Source organism: Leptopilina heterotoma, unplaced genomic scaffold, assembly GCF_015476425.1.
Source record: "Leptopilina heterotoma isolate Lh14 unplaced genomic scaffold, ASM1547642v1 Lhet_167, whole genome shotgun sequence".
In the NCBI taxonomy this organism is placed as follows: Eukaryota; Metazoa; Arthropoda; class Insecta; order Hymenoptera; family Figitidae; genus Leptopilina; species Leptopilina heterotoma.
Genome location: NW_025110883.1, coordinates 341,705 through 356,534, shown reverse-complemented (window position 1 = coordinate 356,534; position 14,830 = coordinate 341,705). Strand labels below are relative to the sequence as shown.

At 34.0% G+C, this 14,830-nt stretch overlaps 1 protein-coding gene and 2 long non-coding RNA genes across 5 annotated transcripts; all 3 read left to right on the top strand.

The window, feature by feature from the left end:
• The first annotated feature begins 92 nt into the window (after positions 1-92).
• On the top strand, positions 93-1,226 carry LOC122499413. Its single transcript, XR_006301321.1, has 3 exons — positions 93-263; positions 442-784; positions 960-1,226. It is a non-coding gene; the product is annotated as an uncharacterized LOC122499413 (long non-coding RNA).
• Positions 1,227-1,865: 639 nt separating this feature from the next.
• Positions 1,866-6,637, top strand: LOC122499412. The gene is made up of 3 exons (XR_006301320.1): positions 1,866-2,076; positions 5,672-5,795; positions 5,981-6,637. It is a non-coding gene; the product is annotated as an uncharacterized LOC122499412 (long non-coding RNA).
• A 773-nt stretch (positions 6,638-7,410) lies between these two features.
• LOC122499410 (Krueppel homolog 1-like) lies at positions 7,411-14,615 on the top strand. Of its 3 annotated transcripts, none has more exons than XM_043607749.1 (2): positions 7,411-7,752; positions 10,185-14,615. In XM_043607749.1, exon 2 carries the CDS (start codon positions 10,208-10,210, stop codon positions 11,735-11,737), a length of 1,530 nt encoding a protein of 509 aa, XP_043463684.1. In that variant the 5' UTR covers positions 7,411-7,752; positions 10,185-10,207; the 3' UTR covers positions 11,738-14,615. The 3 variants fall into 3 exon arrangements, with proteins under 3 accessions (XP_043463684.1, XP_043463685.1, XP_043463683.1); XM_043607750.1 differs by lacking the exon at positions 7,411-7,752 and adding an exon at positions 8,756-8,954; XM_043607748.1 differs by lacking the exon at positions 7,411-7,752 and adding an exon at positions 9,538-9,929.
• The last annotated feature ends 215 nt before the right edge of the window (positions 14,616-14,830 follow it).

Here is a 14,830-nt window from a genome sequence, read left to right as displayed (position 1 = left end):
TCTACTTTCAAAACTTACTGTTAACTTCCTGTTTATTCCCGCCAAAATAATGCTTCTTTCTTTGCTTCTTTTCTATATTATGTTTAGAACGTTTAGAAATAGTTTTTTCAATGTTTATTTTTCTTTATTATTGAAGTAAATTTTTATTTAACGGTATGAAAATGATTAAAAATGGTAATACTTGTGTAAAGCTACCTATTTCATGCAAATCTAAACGTTGTTGAAGAAAAAAATAGGAGAATTCTAAATCATGGAAATTGTAGGTTAGGTTTTGAATGTTTTGTTTTTTTCTCTTTAGAACTCGGAATATATTTTATATTTTATCTATATTTGTATGTACCTACACAAAGAAAAAAGTTTTTAATCTTTTGTCTTTTACCATAATACCTACCTTAATTTTAATAAAAATAATTAAATTCATAATTTTCCATTGATTTTCAGAAGTTGAAGGATTCAAGAGAGGGAACGTTTTGTAATAGTTTATCGAATTATAAGAAAAAAGCCAGCGTTAAAATGAAATGAAGTGGAAGAAAATTATTAAGGATTATTGTTGGAGCAATAAATTCTATTTAATTATATTTTTGAAAAAGGAAACGATTAAATTATTTGAGCATATGTAGTGAGTAACAAATGCAGTTGAGGCATAAGGGCCACACTTTGGGAGCGAAACGAGTTCGATGACCGTACACTCTACAGTCGAAATGTTAGGGCCTCAATTCTTAATTTTTTTGGTGTTAAAAGCAGCTCGTTCCTCAAGGACATTAAATTGAATTTATATTACATGGTAACACCATTAGATACTATTATTATTTCTCTTGCAATTTAATGAAATTGCGTAGTTTTAATAAGTTTTCTTAATTTCTCTAAGAATTGTAATAAATTTACATAAATTCAATTTCTTTAAAAAAAAAATGGCATTTTTGGAAGAAGAAAAGTATATGTTTAATTCTTATTTTCAGTATCATTAGAATATTGTTTGAAAGGTTTTGGAAAAGGGTGTTTTAAAAAATTGGTGAAAGTTTATGCATATAAGGAAATGTGCACAATGACAAATTCGTCCTTGGGCAATGTCCAATGCACTGCTGCAGTTACACGTGGTACTCGGTCAGTGGCCTTTTTTATACGTAGCTCTGTACATATTGTATATTTGTGATTTCGCGTCACCCACCTCGAATCTTTACAACACTTTTTTTTCCTCGCTCATTGATGAAGCCCAAGTATTTTAATCCCTGTCCCGCTTTATAAGTCCTGATAAAACAAGATGTTACGTATACATATACACGTTCGTTACTCATTATCATAAAATGTCGACAAAACAGGAAAAAAATTATTTTTTCACGTATTTCTTAATTTTCTGTATACTTTTAAAAACATTATTCAATACTTTTTTCTTATTTCATATACATATAGCAATTTTAATTTTAAACTCATTGAATCTAATATAAATGCCGTTTCTTTAGGAGCAAATGAAATGATACTAAACAATAAATTTTCGAAATATATTTTTACTGCATAGCTCGTTTTATTATGTGCCTCTGAGACTGATTAACGACCTACATTCCAGAATTAAAACACACGGATTTGGGAAACTACAAATTTCTTCTTCACGATGAAAGGATATCTGAATGTTGTTTTAATTCATGTGGTCAAGAAATTGATTTGGAAATTATAGAAATTAACTCAAAACTATTTTTTAATTTAAGTATTTATTTACCTTTTTTGAATAATTTTTGCATTTTTAAAATTTACATTAATTTAAAATTTAAGAAAATCTTGCTTAATATATTTATTATTTTAGTAATTGAAGGAAAAGTTAATTTTTCAATTTATTAATTTATAATGGATAAAAATATTGCATGATTCGATAAATGTTTGTAAAGGATTTTTATTTATTCTACTTGATGTTTTTCAGCATTTTCGTGACTGAAGATCGCAAAATATATTATGTCTTATGAAAGAAAAGAATGCTGTTCTGACTAGAATAGTGGCTAACATCAAAATAAAAGGGGTCCAAGAAGTAGGTCAACATTTCGAAGGGAGGGAAGATCAACCAACTAGTTCTCCAGTTGACGAAGGGTGAGTTAAGTGTCATTATCTAAAAGCACTAATTTAAATAAAGACTTATTAATTCAATGCTTTTAAGCGCACAAAACAAAAATTGATATTAATTAAAACAAATTCAAAATTATTTTAAATTATTCAAAAATTCTTGAATAAAAATTAAAAAAATTGAGAACTGATCAATTTCTTAAGGAATCATTAGAGTTGAATAAAAAATTAAAAAATAAAATCCTTATTTAATCGGCAAAAAAATAATCAACAGCCTGGAAGAAAATAATAAATATAAGAATTGTTTTGAAAACAATTTCGATTAATATTTTCGAGCAGAGGTTAACAACATTTATTATCTTTTCTCAGAATACTGATTTCGCAATAAATTGAATGTAGGTTTTCCTATAGTTTCGTATACATATAAGAAGGTGATTTATTGAAGAGCGCAAGGAGTCGACTACAAATTGTCAAATGAAAGGAGTAAACTAGTCGATGACGAGATGAGTGTGAACAATCTTGTCCACTGTTATTCCCTTTGCCATTTCAGTTTCATCATGATTGCGACTTCTAAGGTCGTTGCGGCATAGTGTAGCTTAAAACAAGTCGCGTTGAGATTGGTCAAGGTACGCTCTAACCCCACTACATGCGTCACTCTACCTCTCCCCCGTCGCTAGCGTCGTTTCCTCGACTCCTAACAACCAATTCCTCCTCGATTATTCTTCGCGATCACCCCCAATTTACCTCTTGTCCCAAAAGAGAAAATTCAAAAGTCGATTTTCTTCACTGAATATACGCAATATACGAAACTCATCTTTCTTTTTATTGCTTTTTATACTCTTGATCAATCAACTTGTTGGATGCATATTGATTTCTCTGTTTTCCTATTTTTCAATTTCCAATTTCATTCATTTGTTTCAATGGTTTCAATACACATCTTACGCGTAAGAATTGTTGCTCAATTTTTTAAAAATTAATTATGAAGATTACCTATTAATGAAGAAGTTGAGATATTTAACGTTTTTCAAATTAAAATGTGGAACAAAAAAATTGCATTCAACTATTGCGGATCTAAATATTATAAATATAAGTATGTCAATAGTTAGTAGTAAAGAATAAAATTGTTATTTTCCATTTTTCTTAAAAATATGGTGTCCTAAGAAGCTAATGCTCCTACTGATGAATTCTTTTGGGGAAAGCAACAACAGTATTGATTGTCTCAAGTCTCTCTAAAGAATGATCATTGGTATTGCGCATGAATAAGGGCTATCCGTAATGTTGAATTATTCTCTTTTTGTCTTGCTCAACTTTCAAGCAGAATGGATCTCCTGAAATACAACTCTCCGTTCTCCAATTGCAAAAATTTGCACCTGATATTACTTTTTCTGCAGCTCCAGAGAATGTGTAAAAAATTTATTATTGAAAATTTTCCATTCAGTCCCTGTTACTTTAACCAATCTACAATTAACAAATTTTTATTGAAATTAAATTTCTAATTTAATTCTTTAACTTTTCTTAATTTAACTTAATTTGAAAATTATAAGTTAAAAGTAAATATAGTTTTGAAAATCTCGACTTTAGGGACTAAAAAGGATCATTTTGATTTTTATTATCGTTTAAAGGAAAAATGACAAATTACCCGCTTATCGGAATATGTATATATATTTATATATGTCATTGGCGATAAACTGTTGAATGCGATGTAAATTCAATTGTGTGAAAATCAAGATTTTCTTGTTTTGATTACACTACAATCATTATAATTTCTGTTGTTGTTTTTTTGTAGACTTTTACAAGACTACGAGTGATATAATTTTGTCAGCTTGTTTACCTTAAATTTTATCAGTTTCCGGGAATATTCAGGCTGGTATGGGAATTAATTGAGAAAACAAAGTAGACCTCGAAAAATATGAGCTGTCGACAGATTTGGAATTGGGTTATGCTGAGTCATGAAAGAAATAAAGAATTCGATACAATTATAATGTTAAAATTTTCATCCAGAGAAACAAACATTGGCAATAGGGACCAATTATTGAAAGGTGCAATTTTTCAATTATTTTTCAATTATTTTTCAATTTTCTGAGGTTTCATTTGTTTTGAAAACGATTTTTTGTTTATTAGTTGATTTGTTGTCGGTTATTTGTCTCGCTGATTAGAAAATTGAGGGGAAAAGTGTTGTTCGTTTTAGATATTTCGCCTTGAGATTTTCATTATGTATATATGAAAGTAAAAAATGTACACTATATGTTTACCGTGACCATCGCACGGCACGCAGCGTCCAATGTTCGGTTCTGAGGCTGCAGTCGTGGTTTCTGCATTACACGTGCAACATACGCACTGGGTCATTGCTCTGTACTCCCTGAATATTGTTACACACCACCCAACTTGTTCGCTGGATCACGAAGATTCGTAGCAGTTCGTAGCCTTCCCCAAGCATTGCGCATGGTCTTTAAAAGAAATCGCCCGTCAAACTTTGTTACATTTATTTCAACTGAATTGCAAATTTGGAAAGCATACACTTTCAAGGAAACAATAGATTTATTCTTTTTAACAATTTTAATTAGCAGGGTCCAGCGTTTTTTATAATTAGTAGTCTTTTTAGAAAATTTACGAAAAAAATTTAATTGTTTCAAAGTACATAGCGTTATTGGATATACAATTTTTTTTTAACTATTTCTCCTCATTTTCTAAGCTGCTTGAACTTGTGATATTAAATTATTATAGAATCGTTGTTTCCAATAGTTAAAATTTTTTTAACTTTTTTTTTTTCAATAGAAAAAAATATGAAAATAGAAAAAAATGAAATTTTTATTTATTAATTATCTTTGTTGACATTATCAAACTTCCTGTGAGATATTTTAAACTGATGTTAAACAGTCAATCACTGTTTCGTACTGTAAAATTTTTTAATTTTCGAGAAAATAAAGTTACATATAAAAATGTGACATAAATAATGTAAAATAGATTACTATAATTGTTTCACGGAAGTCTCAAGCTATTATCTTATCTTTGGTTTTTTTTAAATCTAGAAACTTAAAATAAACAAGTTCTATGAATATAATAGTACACCTGTAATTTTTTAAACTTATTTAGAAACTTTATTTTTCATAATAATAATAATAATACCATTAGGAAGAAAGTTTTGCAAATAATTATTATGCGATAATCCCTCCTTAATGAATTTAGTTAATACTTTTTGAATTTAAGAAAGATAGGCGTACATCTGGTCTCTACGAAAAGGTATTTCTCTACTTAAAAAAGATGATGTCATCAATGTTTACCACTTCGTGCTTAAGAAATATTCGTGTCTGTTTAACACGTAACTTTTCTACTGAAAGAAACGAAGGTCGTTACTACTTCGTGATTTGTACCACTTTTCTGCGTCTCATCTTGCCCTTTTTTACATCTTCAAATAATCGACTATTGTTCTTCTTACTTTGAAAACACATAATATTCCAAAGATGTTTGGAAGCTAAATTTTCCTTAACCCTTTAATATTGGAATATTTTAACTTTTGTCTTCTATTATGCTTATGATATTTTTATTTTTTATATTTATCGGAAATTTATTTAAAAAATATTAACATTTCTTTGTAAAATTAACATTTTCTTTATGACTTCAGGATTGAAAATGGGGAAATTCAGAAATTGACCAAGAACCACAGTACTTTTGGAAGAAAACCTTTTATCGACTTTTTGAGGAAATTTTGCAACAACTTAAATTAAGAAGATTTATGTCAAGTCCGAGTAAGTCATAATTATACTTAATATAAGAACAAATTTTCTTTTGAAAAGATTCTAAAATTTGATTCAACACATTTTAATGTTTTTATCAAATTAAAATCGATTGATAATTCAGAGAGAAAAGTAAATTGTTAAAAAATTTAGAAATGGTTGTTATTTTGTGAAATTAATGAAACTACATTTTACAGAGCATATTGGCAGTATCATTTTGAATGATAAGACACCGCAATATCAAAAAAACTATAATACGCGTTGTTTATATCGTCATTGTCTTGGAGCGTCAAGTGATCGTCGGGGACGTCAGAAAAGCACGAGGCGGATTTCGAAGACACACGTGGTGAAAGCTGAAAATGGAGCTAGTATGTGAGGAATGTGTACGTATACACACGTGTACACTTTTACAGACAAACAGACAAACTTGTCAGTGATAGCGATGAGGCTTCACTTGATATACAAGACGAGAATTATAAGCCCAATATATGTATGTATATGGGTTTTATGTGAAACTAACACAAAGGTTGTGTTGGTGTGTCCCGTCGGTGAAATGCACGCGCAAAGTCGACTTCGTAGGTCACCACGTTCTCTGCGCTCTCTCCAAAACATTCTTTCCCTCTCTGTCACGCTCTGTTTTTCTCCACTATCGTTGCCTCTCTCTCTCTCTCTCTCTCTCTCTCTCTCTCTCTCTCTCTCTCTCTCTCTCTCTCTCTCTCTCTCTCTCTCTCTCTCTCTCTCTCTCTCTCTCTCTCTCTCTCTCTCTCTCTCTCTCTTTTCTCGTAGTGCTACCTCTTTTTCTCTTATCAACTTGCCACTTTGCTTTTCCCCCCATCGGTTCTCCTCTACCCTACACAGAGTCTCTCAATCTCTCAATGTAAAATGCTCCAATTTTCCATCTGAAAAATCGCATCCCCGTCGTTGTATGCGCAGGTTCTTTTAATGCATTCTGTTTATTTTATTGCTTTTTAAAAAAAGCGTAAACAAAAAGATTCCGAGGCAACTTTTTTCAGAGATTATTGACCTTTACAATTTACAATTTATTGTATAGGCATTTCGGGCATTTCAGGCACTTCTTGAGCAATTAATTTAAAAGAAAGTGTTTAAAATTAGAAAATTTATTTGCAATTTTTTTGAAAAAGATTTCAGTTATTTCAATAACTATAATTAATTTGTCTTTTGTTTTTCTTTATAGTCTAGATTTTGTTTCATATAAAATTATTAATTTTAATGCTCTGAATTAAAAATGAAGCAACTGTTTCGAGTTTTGAAAATGTTGTTTTGATTTCATCTGGAGGTTTTAATTTTTCGCCCGTTTTCGCCCGTTTTCGCCTAAAAGTGAGAGGTTTTAGACGCTTTGAGAGGCTCTGGTGCAGCGTTCGTCTCTGTCGCCGATGAGTGGCTCTCGTGGCTCTCGCTCACTCCCCTTGCCCTTGTGGCATCGCACGCGCGCCGTCGAGGAAACCACGTCGGCGGCCTCCACGTGCCGGCAGCAACATTTGGGCGCCCCAAATTGTAGGTCGTCATTTGCGTTGAAGGTGGAGGGGTGATGTCGGCGTCGCCCCTGACTTTGCTGTGCTCGCCGAGTGTGTTCGGTTCGATTCGACGACTCTCGTATCACCTCGGATCGAGTAGGAGGTAAACATTACCACCAGTATGATTGGTTGTCCCGAGGCGGGTCCTTCGGATTTCGTCGCTTTTAGTACTATAACGTTAAATCTCGTTTGATGATACAAGTGAATTATAACAACCGCGACCATGCTAACAAGAAACTCGATGTGACTTGGCAATCAAAAAAGTGTTAATTCCAACATATTTCTTTCTTGAAAAACGTTTGCTTTACTTTCTTATTAATTCGTGGACCAACGGATTCAAACGTTTATTCAATAATTGTGTTTGTGTTTGTGGAAACTGGACAGTGTATACGAACTCTGCTGTTGGGAGATCTGTCAAATTTTGTAAACAATCGGTGAGTTTGACAATTTACTCAATCTACTGCTTTTTTCAATTTTATATATGCATTGAGAGGAGAATTTTTTTTAATTATTTCATCTCGTTTCTCCAAACGCAAATATTGTTACATATCCGGGAACGTTTGAAAACGAGATGTAAATTGTTTTAATAGGTAATTTATCTCAACATTATTCACAAAAATAATTAAAAGTTTTCTATTTCACATTTATTGACGAATTCATGGATCAAATCAATTTATCGTTTACATCAATAATTTTTAATATATGTAGTAGTAAATTCTACAATGACGAGGTAAATTAAGTTTATTTAATTTGTAAAATGTAGTTTATTGGAGTAGTTTTTGTTTTTAATTTACGAGTCACTTTCAATGTTTATGTGTGTAATAATGAATATCAACAATGAACCGGGGTGAATTTGTTTTCAAAAAGTGATTCGTTTGTAGAAAATAATTTTTTTCGGAGTCGCAACCAATTTTCTATTTTCATGTCAGTGAGGCGCATAAAACCGTTAATCACGCTGTAAACGGGAGCGAAGGGAAAAGCGAGTGCAAGATACAATATTTGATGGTTTTTTTTTGGATTAGGGCGTATTATATTAGCGACGTCTTTAAGATAAGTTGCGCATCAGTTTGGCGCAGGCCAAGTTTACCCCTCGAATTGTGAGGGGTTCCTGTTACAGCGGGATCGTTTTGTAGGTGTCCGTATAGGATCAATATTTTTTGTTTCGATATTGAGAAAAAGTAAAAAACAATGATACAACAATTCGCATAATTAAATGGAAAAGTGTGGACATTACTAGTTTTGAAGCCTAGAACCGCTAGAGCTGCTGCTCTTGTGATGTAACTCGACGTCCTTACCGCGGGTTGAGTTGCACGAGGTCGGTGATCGCTATAAAAAAATGTGGCGAGTACACGTGGAGGCAGCCGACCACGGTTTCTCTCGACTGTAATGCATTGATGAACCCGTCGACCGCCTCCTCGCGAATAACGACGCGCGTGTAGCCTCAGTCGTTGCGACTTTCACGACCGTATTTGTTCTTTACACGAGACACAAGTCAGTCCTCACCGTCCTCACCGTCCTCACCATCGACCCATACTTTACGTGTGGCTAATTGTCTATACCGATAGTTATTATCGCTCTTCGATTTCAATCAATTTTCTTTCAAAAACATTTTTCAACAATTTTCCCTTAAAATTAGGTAGGTCCACGAAATTTTCATTATAAGGGTTGATAATACGTTGATTTCAAAATAGAGATAGGTATTAAGATAGAGGAAAACCATTATTTACATATTTATTAAGCAATTAAAAAGATGGATTTTGAGGAGAGGATTAGAAATTAGTCATCTTGAATGCAAGTTCTCAGGAGCTGTTCTTTGAATTCCAAAGCATTATTCTGAAGTCAGCACTTTGCTGTGTTTCTATTTCCAAATGAAATTGCTGAGTTAGATTTTAATCTCCAACCTATACAAGTTTCTTTGTCGTAGACTAAGACTACGTTTAAGTAATTATAATAAGTATGCACATTTTTTCGATTTCAAATCTTTCAAATCTTTTCGATATTATGCTATTTACATAATAACATTTTTTGGGAATTTAAAAAAGAATAGATATTTTTTTTGTGATGTTTATGAACATAAGTTCATTAAAGAAATGGGCCTCTGACTTATTTTGATACTAAATTTCAATAAACGTTTGCGATTGTCAGAACTCATTTTTCTTGAGAATAAACAATTTTGTTGTTTAAAAGTGGGTTGAATTTTGTAAAAATTTAAAGGATTTTAAACATCCTCCAAGTATAGGAACGACCTGTTTTTGGAGTAAAATAAGTTTTACCCAAAGTTGGAAGACTTATCTCGAGGAGGGTCTAAAGTTGAAGTTGTAGAACACGGGTTTTGTCTGACTGCGCTCGCGCGTAGGGTTTCGATAAGTGGGAGGTTTTGGGTTAAAAAAATACATTTTCCTTCAAGAGGGGATAGTCTCTGCAACACGCAGCGATTTAGGTCGGTGCGTAATCATCCAAAACGTACTACGCATTTCACTTTGTCGTTCATAGTGCACCGGGACAGACTGTCCCCATCTACTTCATGTTATCCTGTCTCTATTGTTGATATTCATACATATTACACACATCGAAATTATGAATACCACCCACTCAATCTCACAATTCATCGGTACTGTTTTCATTTTTTTGTTTTGTTTCTCTTTCTTATTATCCCACCCTTATTTTATAATGCATATTTATTGAAAAAACAAAAAAATGTTGTAAAAATAACAGACAGTTGTCGTCTTGTTAAAAGAAAGAAAAATATTTGCGATATGAATAATTTGGAATTTAAAAAATAAAAATTCTTGTCGATGCAATTCTTTGGATCTACAGTAAATAAGAAGGAAAATTTATTAACGAAAAATATAATTTAAATTTGCAGATAGTAACTGGTCGCCGTCAAGAATGGTGGGCTACTATCAGTCGGAGACAATTCTGAAGCGGGATGCAACGCCAAAGCCGGTGGCGATTGTCGCCCAAAAATTGGAACCAACAAAACCAGTCAAGAGTCTCGTGTGCAGCCCGGACCTGTCAGCATTCACGTCACCTGCCGCTGAGCGCCTAGCGACCCTCAATGACAAGCCCTATCAGTGTATGCTGTGTCAGAAGATATTCGACCAGAAAAACATGTACCAGAGCCACCTGAGGTCCCACGGCAAAGAGGGCGAGGATCCGTACAGGTGCGACATTTGCAGCAAGACCTTCGCAGTGCCCGCGAGACTCACCAGGCACTTTCGCACTCACACCGGCGAAAAACCCTTCCAGTGCGAGTACTGCGACAAGGCCTTTTCCGTCAAGGAGAATCTCAGCGTTCACAGGCGCATCCACACCAAAGAGCGCCCCTACAAGTGCAACGTCTGCGACCGGGCGTTCGAGCACAGCGGCAAACTTCACAGGCACATGCGAATCCACACCGGCGAGCGTCCGCACAAATGCTCCGTTTGCGAGAAAACCTTCATTCAGAGCGGCCAACTCGTCATCCACATGCGCACACACACCGGCGAAAAACCCTACGTTTGCAAATCGTGCGGCAAGGGGTTCACTTGCTCGAAACAACTCAAGGTGCACACAAGAACGCACACCGGCGAGAAGCCCTACAAGTGCGAGGTGTGCAACAAATCGTTCGGATACAATCACGTGCTCAAGCTCCACCAGGTCAACCACTACGGAGCAAAGGTCTACAAGTGCACCCTCTGCAACGAGACCTTCACCAACAAGAAGAACATGGAGGCCCACATCAAAGTGCACTCGGACTCGGTCGTGAGTCCCCAGGAGTCGGCGGTCGAGCCGGCGATCGAGATCGCCCCCGCCAGTGTCAACAAGGAGAACAAGACTGAAGAGCCCTGCCACACCGCCTACCTGCAGCCGCGAGAATTCCCGTACTACATTTACCAGAGGGATCAGTATTCTCAACCTTCGCCGACTGCCGTGGGAGTGAACCCGGCTCTGCTCGCGGCTGCCGCGGCCGCCGCCGTCGAGGAGCGTTCCTTCCAGACGCCGGCCCCGCAAGAGCCCACCCAGGTCTTCCTCTACCCGGAACTGTCGCCGGCCTACTCGCCCTACTCGTCCTACGGCGGCCCCAGCGGCGACCTCACCGACAGCGACTGCTCGTCAATACTCAACCTGCCAGGCAACGACGCCCGCCGCAGGGTGGAGGCCGCCCTCGAGGCCGTCGAGGAGCAGCGGCAGCGCGAGTGCGGCGCCATCGGCGGCATCGGCGTCGAGAAGCACCCCATCCTCACGCCGCCGAGCAGCAACCCCGTCAGTCCGGCGCCGTCCCCCGATCCCCTTGACCTCGTCATCCCAGTGAAAGAGGCTCTCAGTCTCCCGCCTCGGAAGCGCTGCAAAATGATCCTCGAGTCCATGGAGCACGAGCGCTCCGGCATCAACGCCCAGAGACAGAACTCCGTCATTCAGTTCGCTCGCGCCTCTTAGTCACACATCTCGTCGATCACTGCAATTTTACTTCTTACTATTCTAGGGCCAAGGAAATATTTATTTCTTCTTAGCATCATTCTATTCTTTTCTTTAAAGATACCATTAACGACTGTATAGGAAAATAATTACGACTGTCGAGGGTCGTAAAAGAGGTTCGTGCCTATATAATCTAGTAATCAGTTAAATTCAAATTCTTTCTCAAGGAAACGTTTCACAAACAAAAACAAGCCGGTGCTCCTACATCCGGTTTCGATGATTTCATTCTACATTAGCTTTATATATTTATTTCGTGGGTCGCTTTCGTGTATTCGAAGCTCAAAAGCAAAATTTATTGAAAAATATTAAATATTCCATTATTTAAAAACAAAATAATCAAGTTGAGCGAGCGTAATGCGATCGTTAAAGACTATAAAAAAAAGTACCAAACAATTGATATCTCTGTGATAAGAACTCCGTAAGTACTACCAGAGTACACGTAAAAAATGTTTACAATTCAAATTACAAAAATTTACAGAAAAATATTTTGCCAAGTTTCTTCATTCAAACAATAAAATTTAGTCTCATAAAATTCAGTCTCACAATTTAATATTGAAATTTAAAAAAAAAGTAAAATAGAAATGCAATTTATAAAATTAAAATGTGTGAATTTTACAAAAGCTGTACTAAAAATGAAAAAATATTCATAAAACAAGAAAATTAATGACTTGAAAAAAGTAAAGAAACTTGAAAAGTAAATTGTTTGAATTCGATGAGGGATTTTTTTTCTGTAAATTTTTGTATAATTTTTTCGTGCAAATGAAGGAGCTGAGCCCACTGCCAGTACAAGAGTGTCTAGTGTGCGCACGTACGTGTGTCAAATTTTATTCGCGCATTTTTCTTTTTCATCCATAAAAAAATTCGTGTCACTGATATTAGCGCGCGTTTGTGCACCTGCTAAACATATACATATTATAACACATATATCGACCTACTTTCATAGTTTTAATGTGTCATTATTGTATAAATCTTATTTTATTCGTATTGATTGAAATTTTTAAAAAGCAACGCGGGAACCTTAGAAAGTGCGTTGCAAAATCTTTTTCGGAAGTGCATCTCAGGTTCTTGACAAGTCGATATGAACCATATGAACGAAGGGCTCTAATCGTTGCATTATATAGAGAGTAACATTATTTATATCTCTTAGTATTTATACTCTAATTTTAAGGCGTACACGGCGGTGAGACATTATTCCTGTCCCCGCAAAACGCATAGAACTGATTACTTATAAAGTTATCACTTCACAATGCGATTTCATTCGATTTTTAAATTCATCTTTTAATTTTTTTCTCTTGTCCACTTTTCTCAGCTGTGTTGAAATTTATACAATTTCTCTCTTGTTTCAGGCAAATTTTTTTAACAAATTTTCTCAATTGGAAATAACTATTTCTTTTCTATTTAAATTGTGATTTATTTACACAAGAAAAATGTTTGTTAATTTCATGTAACTTGACGTACTTAACTAATGAAAAGATATTTGAAAATGCTCTAAAAGTGGAGAAAAAAAGATTAAATTCACATAAATCGAACATTCGTACCCGGAATACGTATTTATAAATATTAAGAAGTCATTGTCTTGTCAAAGTATATTTGATCGTTTTATCGCTGTTATTTGGCTTTCGGTATAGTATATAAGGAACTAAAATTTTAGGTGGTGGATTTACAGAGCGTGAGTTTCGTGGCGTACTGTCATTTACTAGCGTTAAAGTCACCAAAGTTGCAAGAGATTCCTCTCCGCACTGTTTCCTAATAAATACTTTTTTTAACGATCAATTTTAATAATATTAAAATTTATATGCGCCAAGAAGCAAAGATTCTGTAATGGAATCGATTTTAAAACGAACTACACGCAGTGATTAATTTCTAGCAGTCAAGAAAGAAAAAAGTTTTCATTGAAATTTCCAAGCTTTTTAAAATTACTTACTAGTATATTTAAAATTTACAAAAAAATTATTTTTTTTTGTTTTTCAAATATTGTTTTGTTTCTAAAACATAATTAAAAATATTTTCTATCAAGTTCATAAAGATAAATTTGATAAAAATTTCAGAATTATTTATTTAAAAAAATATCAAATATAATTTGATTAATTTTATTTGACTACATATTTTAGTCACTCTTCATGAAATGAAGAATTTGTTTTGCTTTTGAATCTTTATTTAAAATTTTTCAAATTAATATTAAAAGAAAAAATGTTTTTGAATAATTTTTATTGGTTGGTACGATGTTCGAAATCCATTTCATGTAGGTATTGTCTTATGAAATTTTTCGAAACGACCCATTATCTCATCAAATCATTTACATGAATGAATATAGAGAAAAATGTAATTCTTAAAAAAGAAAAATCAAGCGCCAATATGACACAAACCGCCTGCCATTAAATTTGTATATCGTATTGTTAAAAATAAATATTATAAACAACCTCAGTGTGAGTGGTTAAGAATTAAAGCAAATGAGTATGTAAATATTATTTATAAATTAAATATCAGTGAAACGCATGTTACTTGTATGTCTTAAGTTTATATAATCGAGTTTGAAAAAATAGAAAAAGTACAACAGAAATGTAACAGCTGGACATTTAAAGTATGTGTGAATTGAAAATTGATTTAACCGCAATATCCAAAGTGGGATTCGTCGTGACTGTGTGTTGTTATTACATTGTTTTTTTGTATATAGTCTCGAAAGCATTATATTTAAAATTAAGAGAGGTTGTCTGTTGGAATGTACAATGATTTATTTGGTAAAAAACTGATGATTTATTATTACTTTTCGTATATAAAGTGCACTAATTGTGGCTTTCACAGTCACTTGTCCTACTATCAATAAACATTCTCAGTTAAATAACAATCTTATTATTTCGTCAATCTCCTTCATTCTTCATCCTTCATCCTTCATCCTTCATCCTTCCTCAATTTCTCGATTCTTCGCATATATATATAATTAAAAGTCGAGTTTTTACAATTTTTACAATTTCTACATTTCTTTAATTTATTTTCTATATATAGAAATTTTTAATTTTTCCTTTATTGGTTTTAAAAATTGTTTCAGATTTTGAT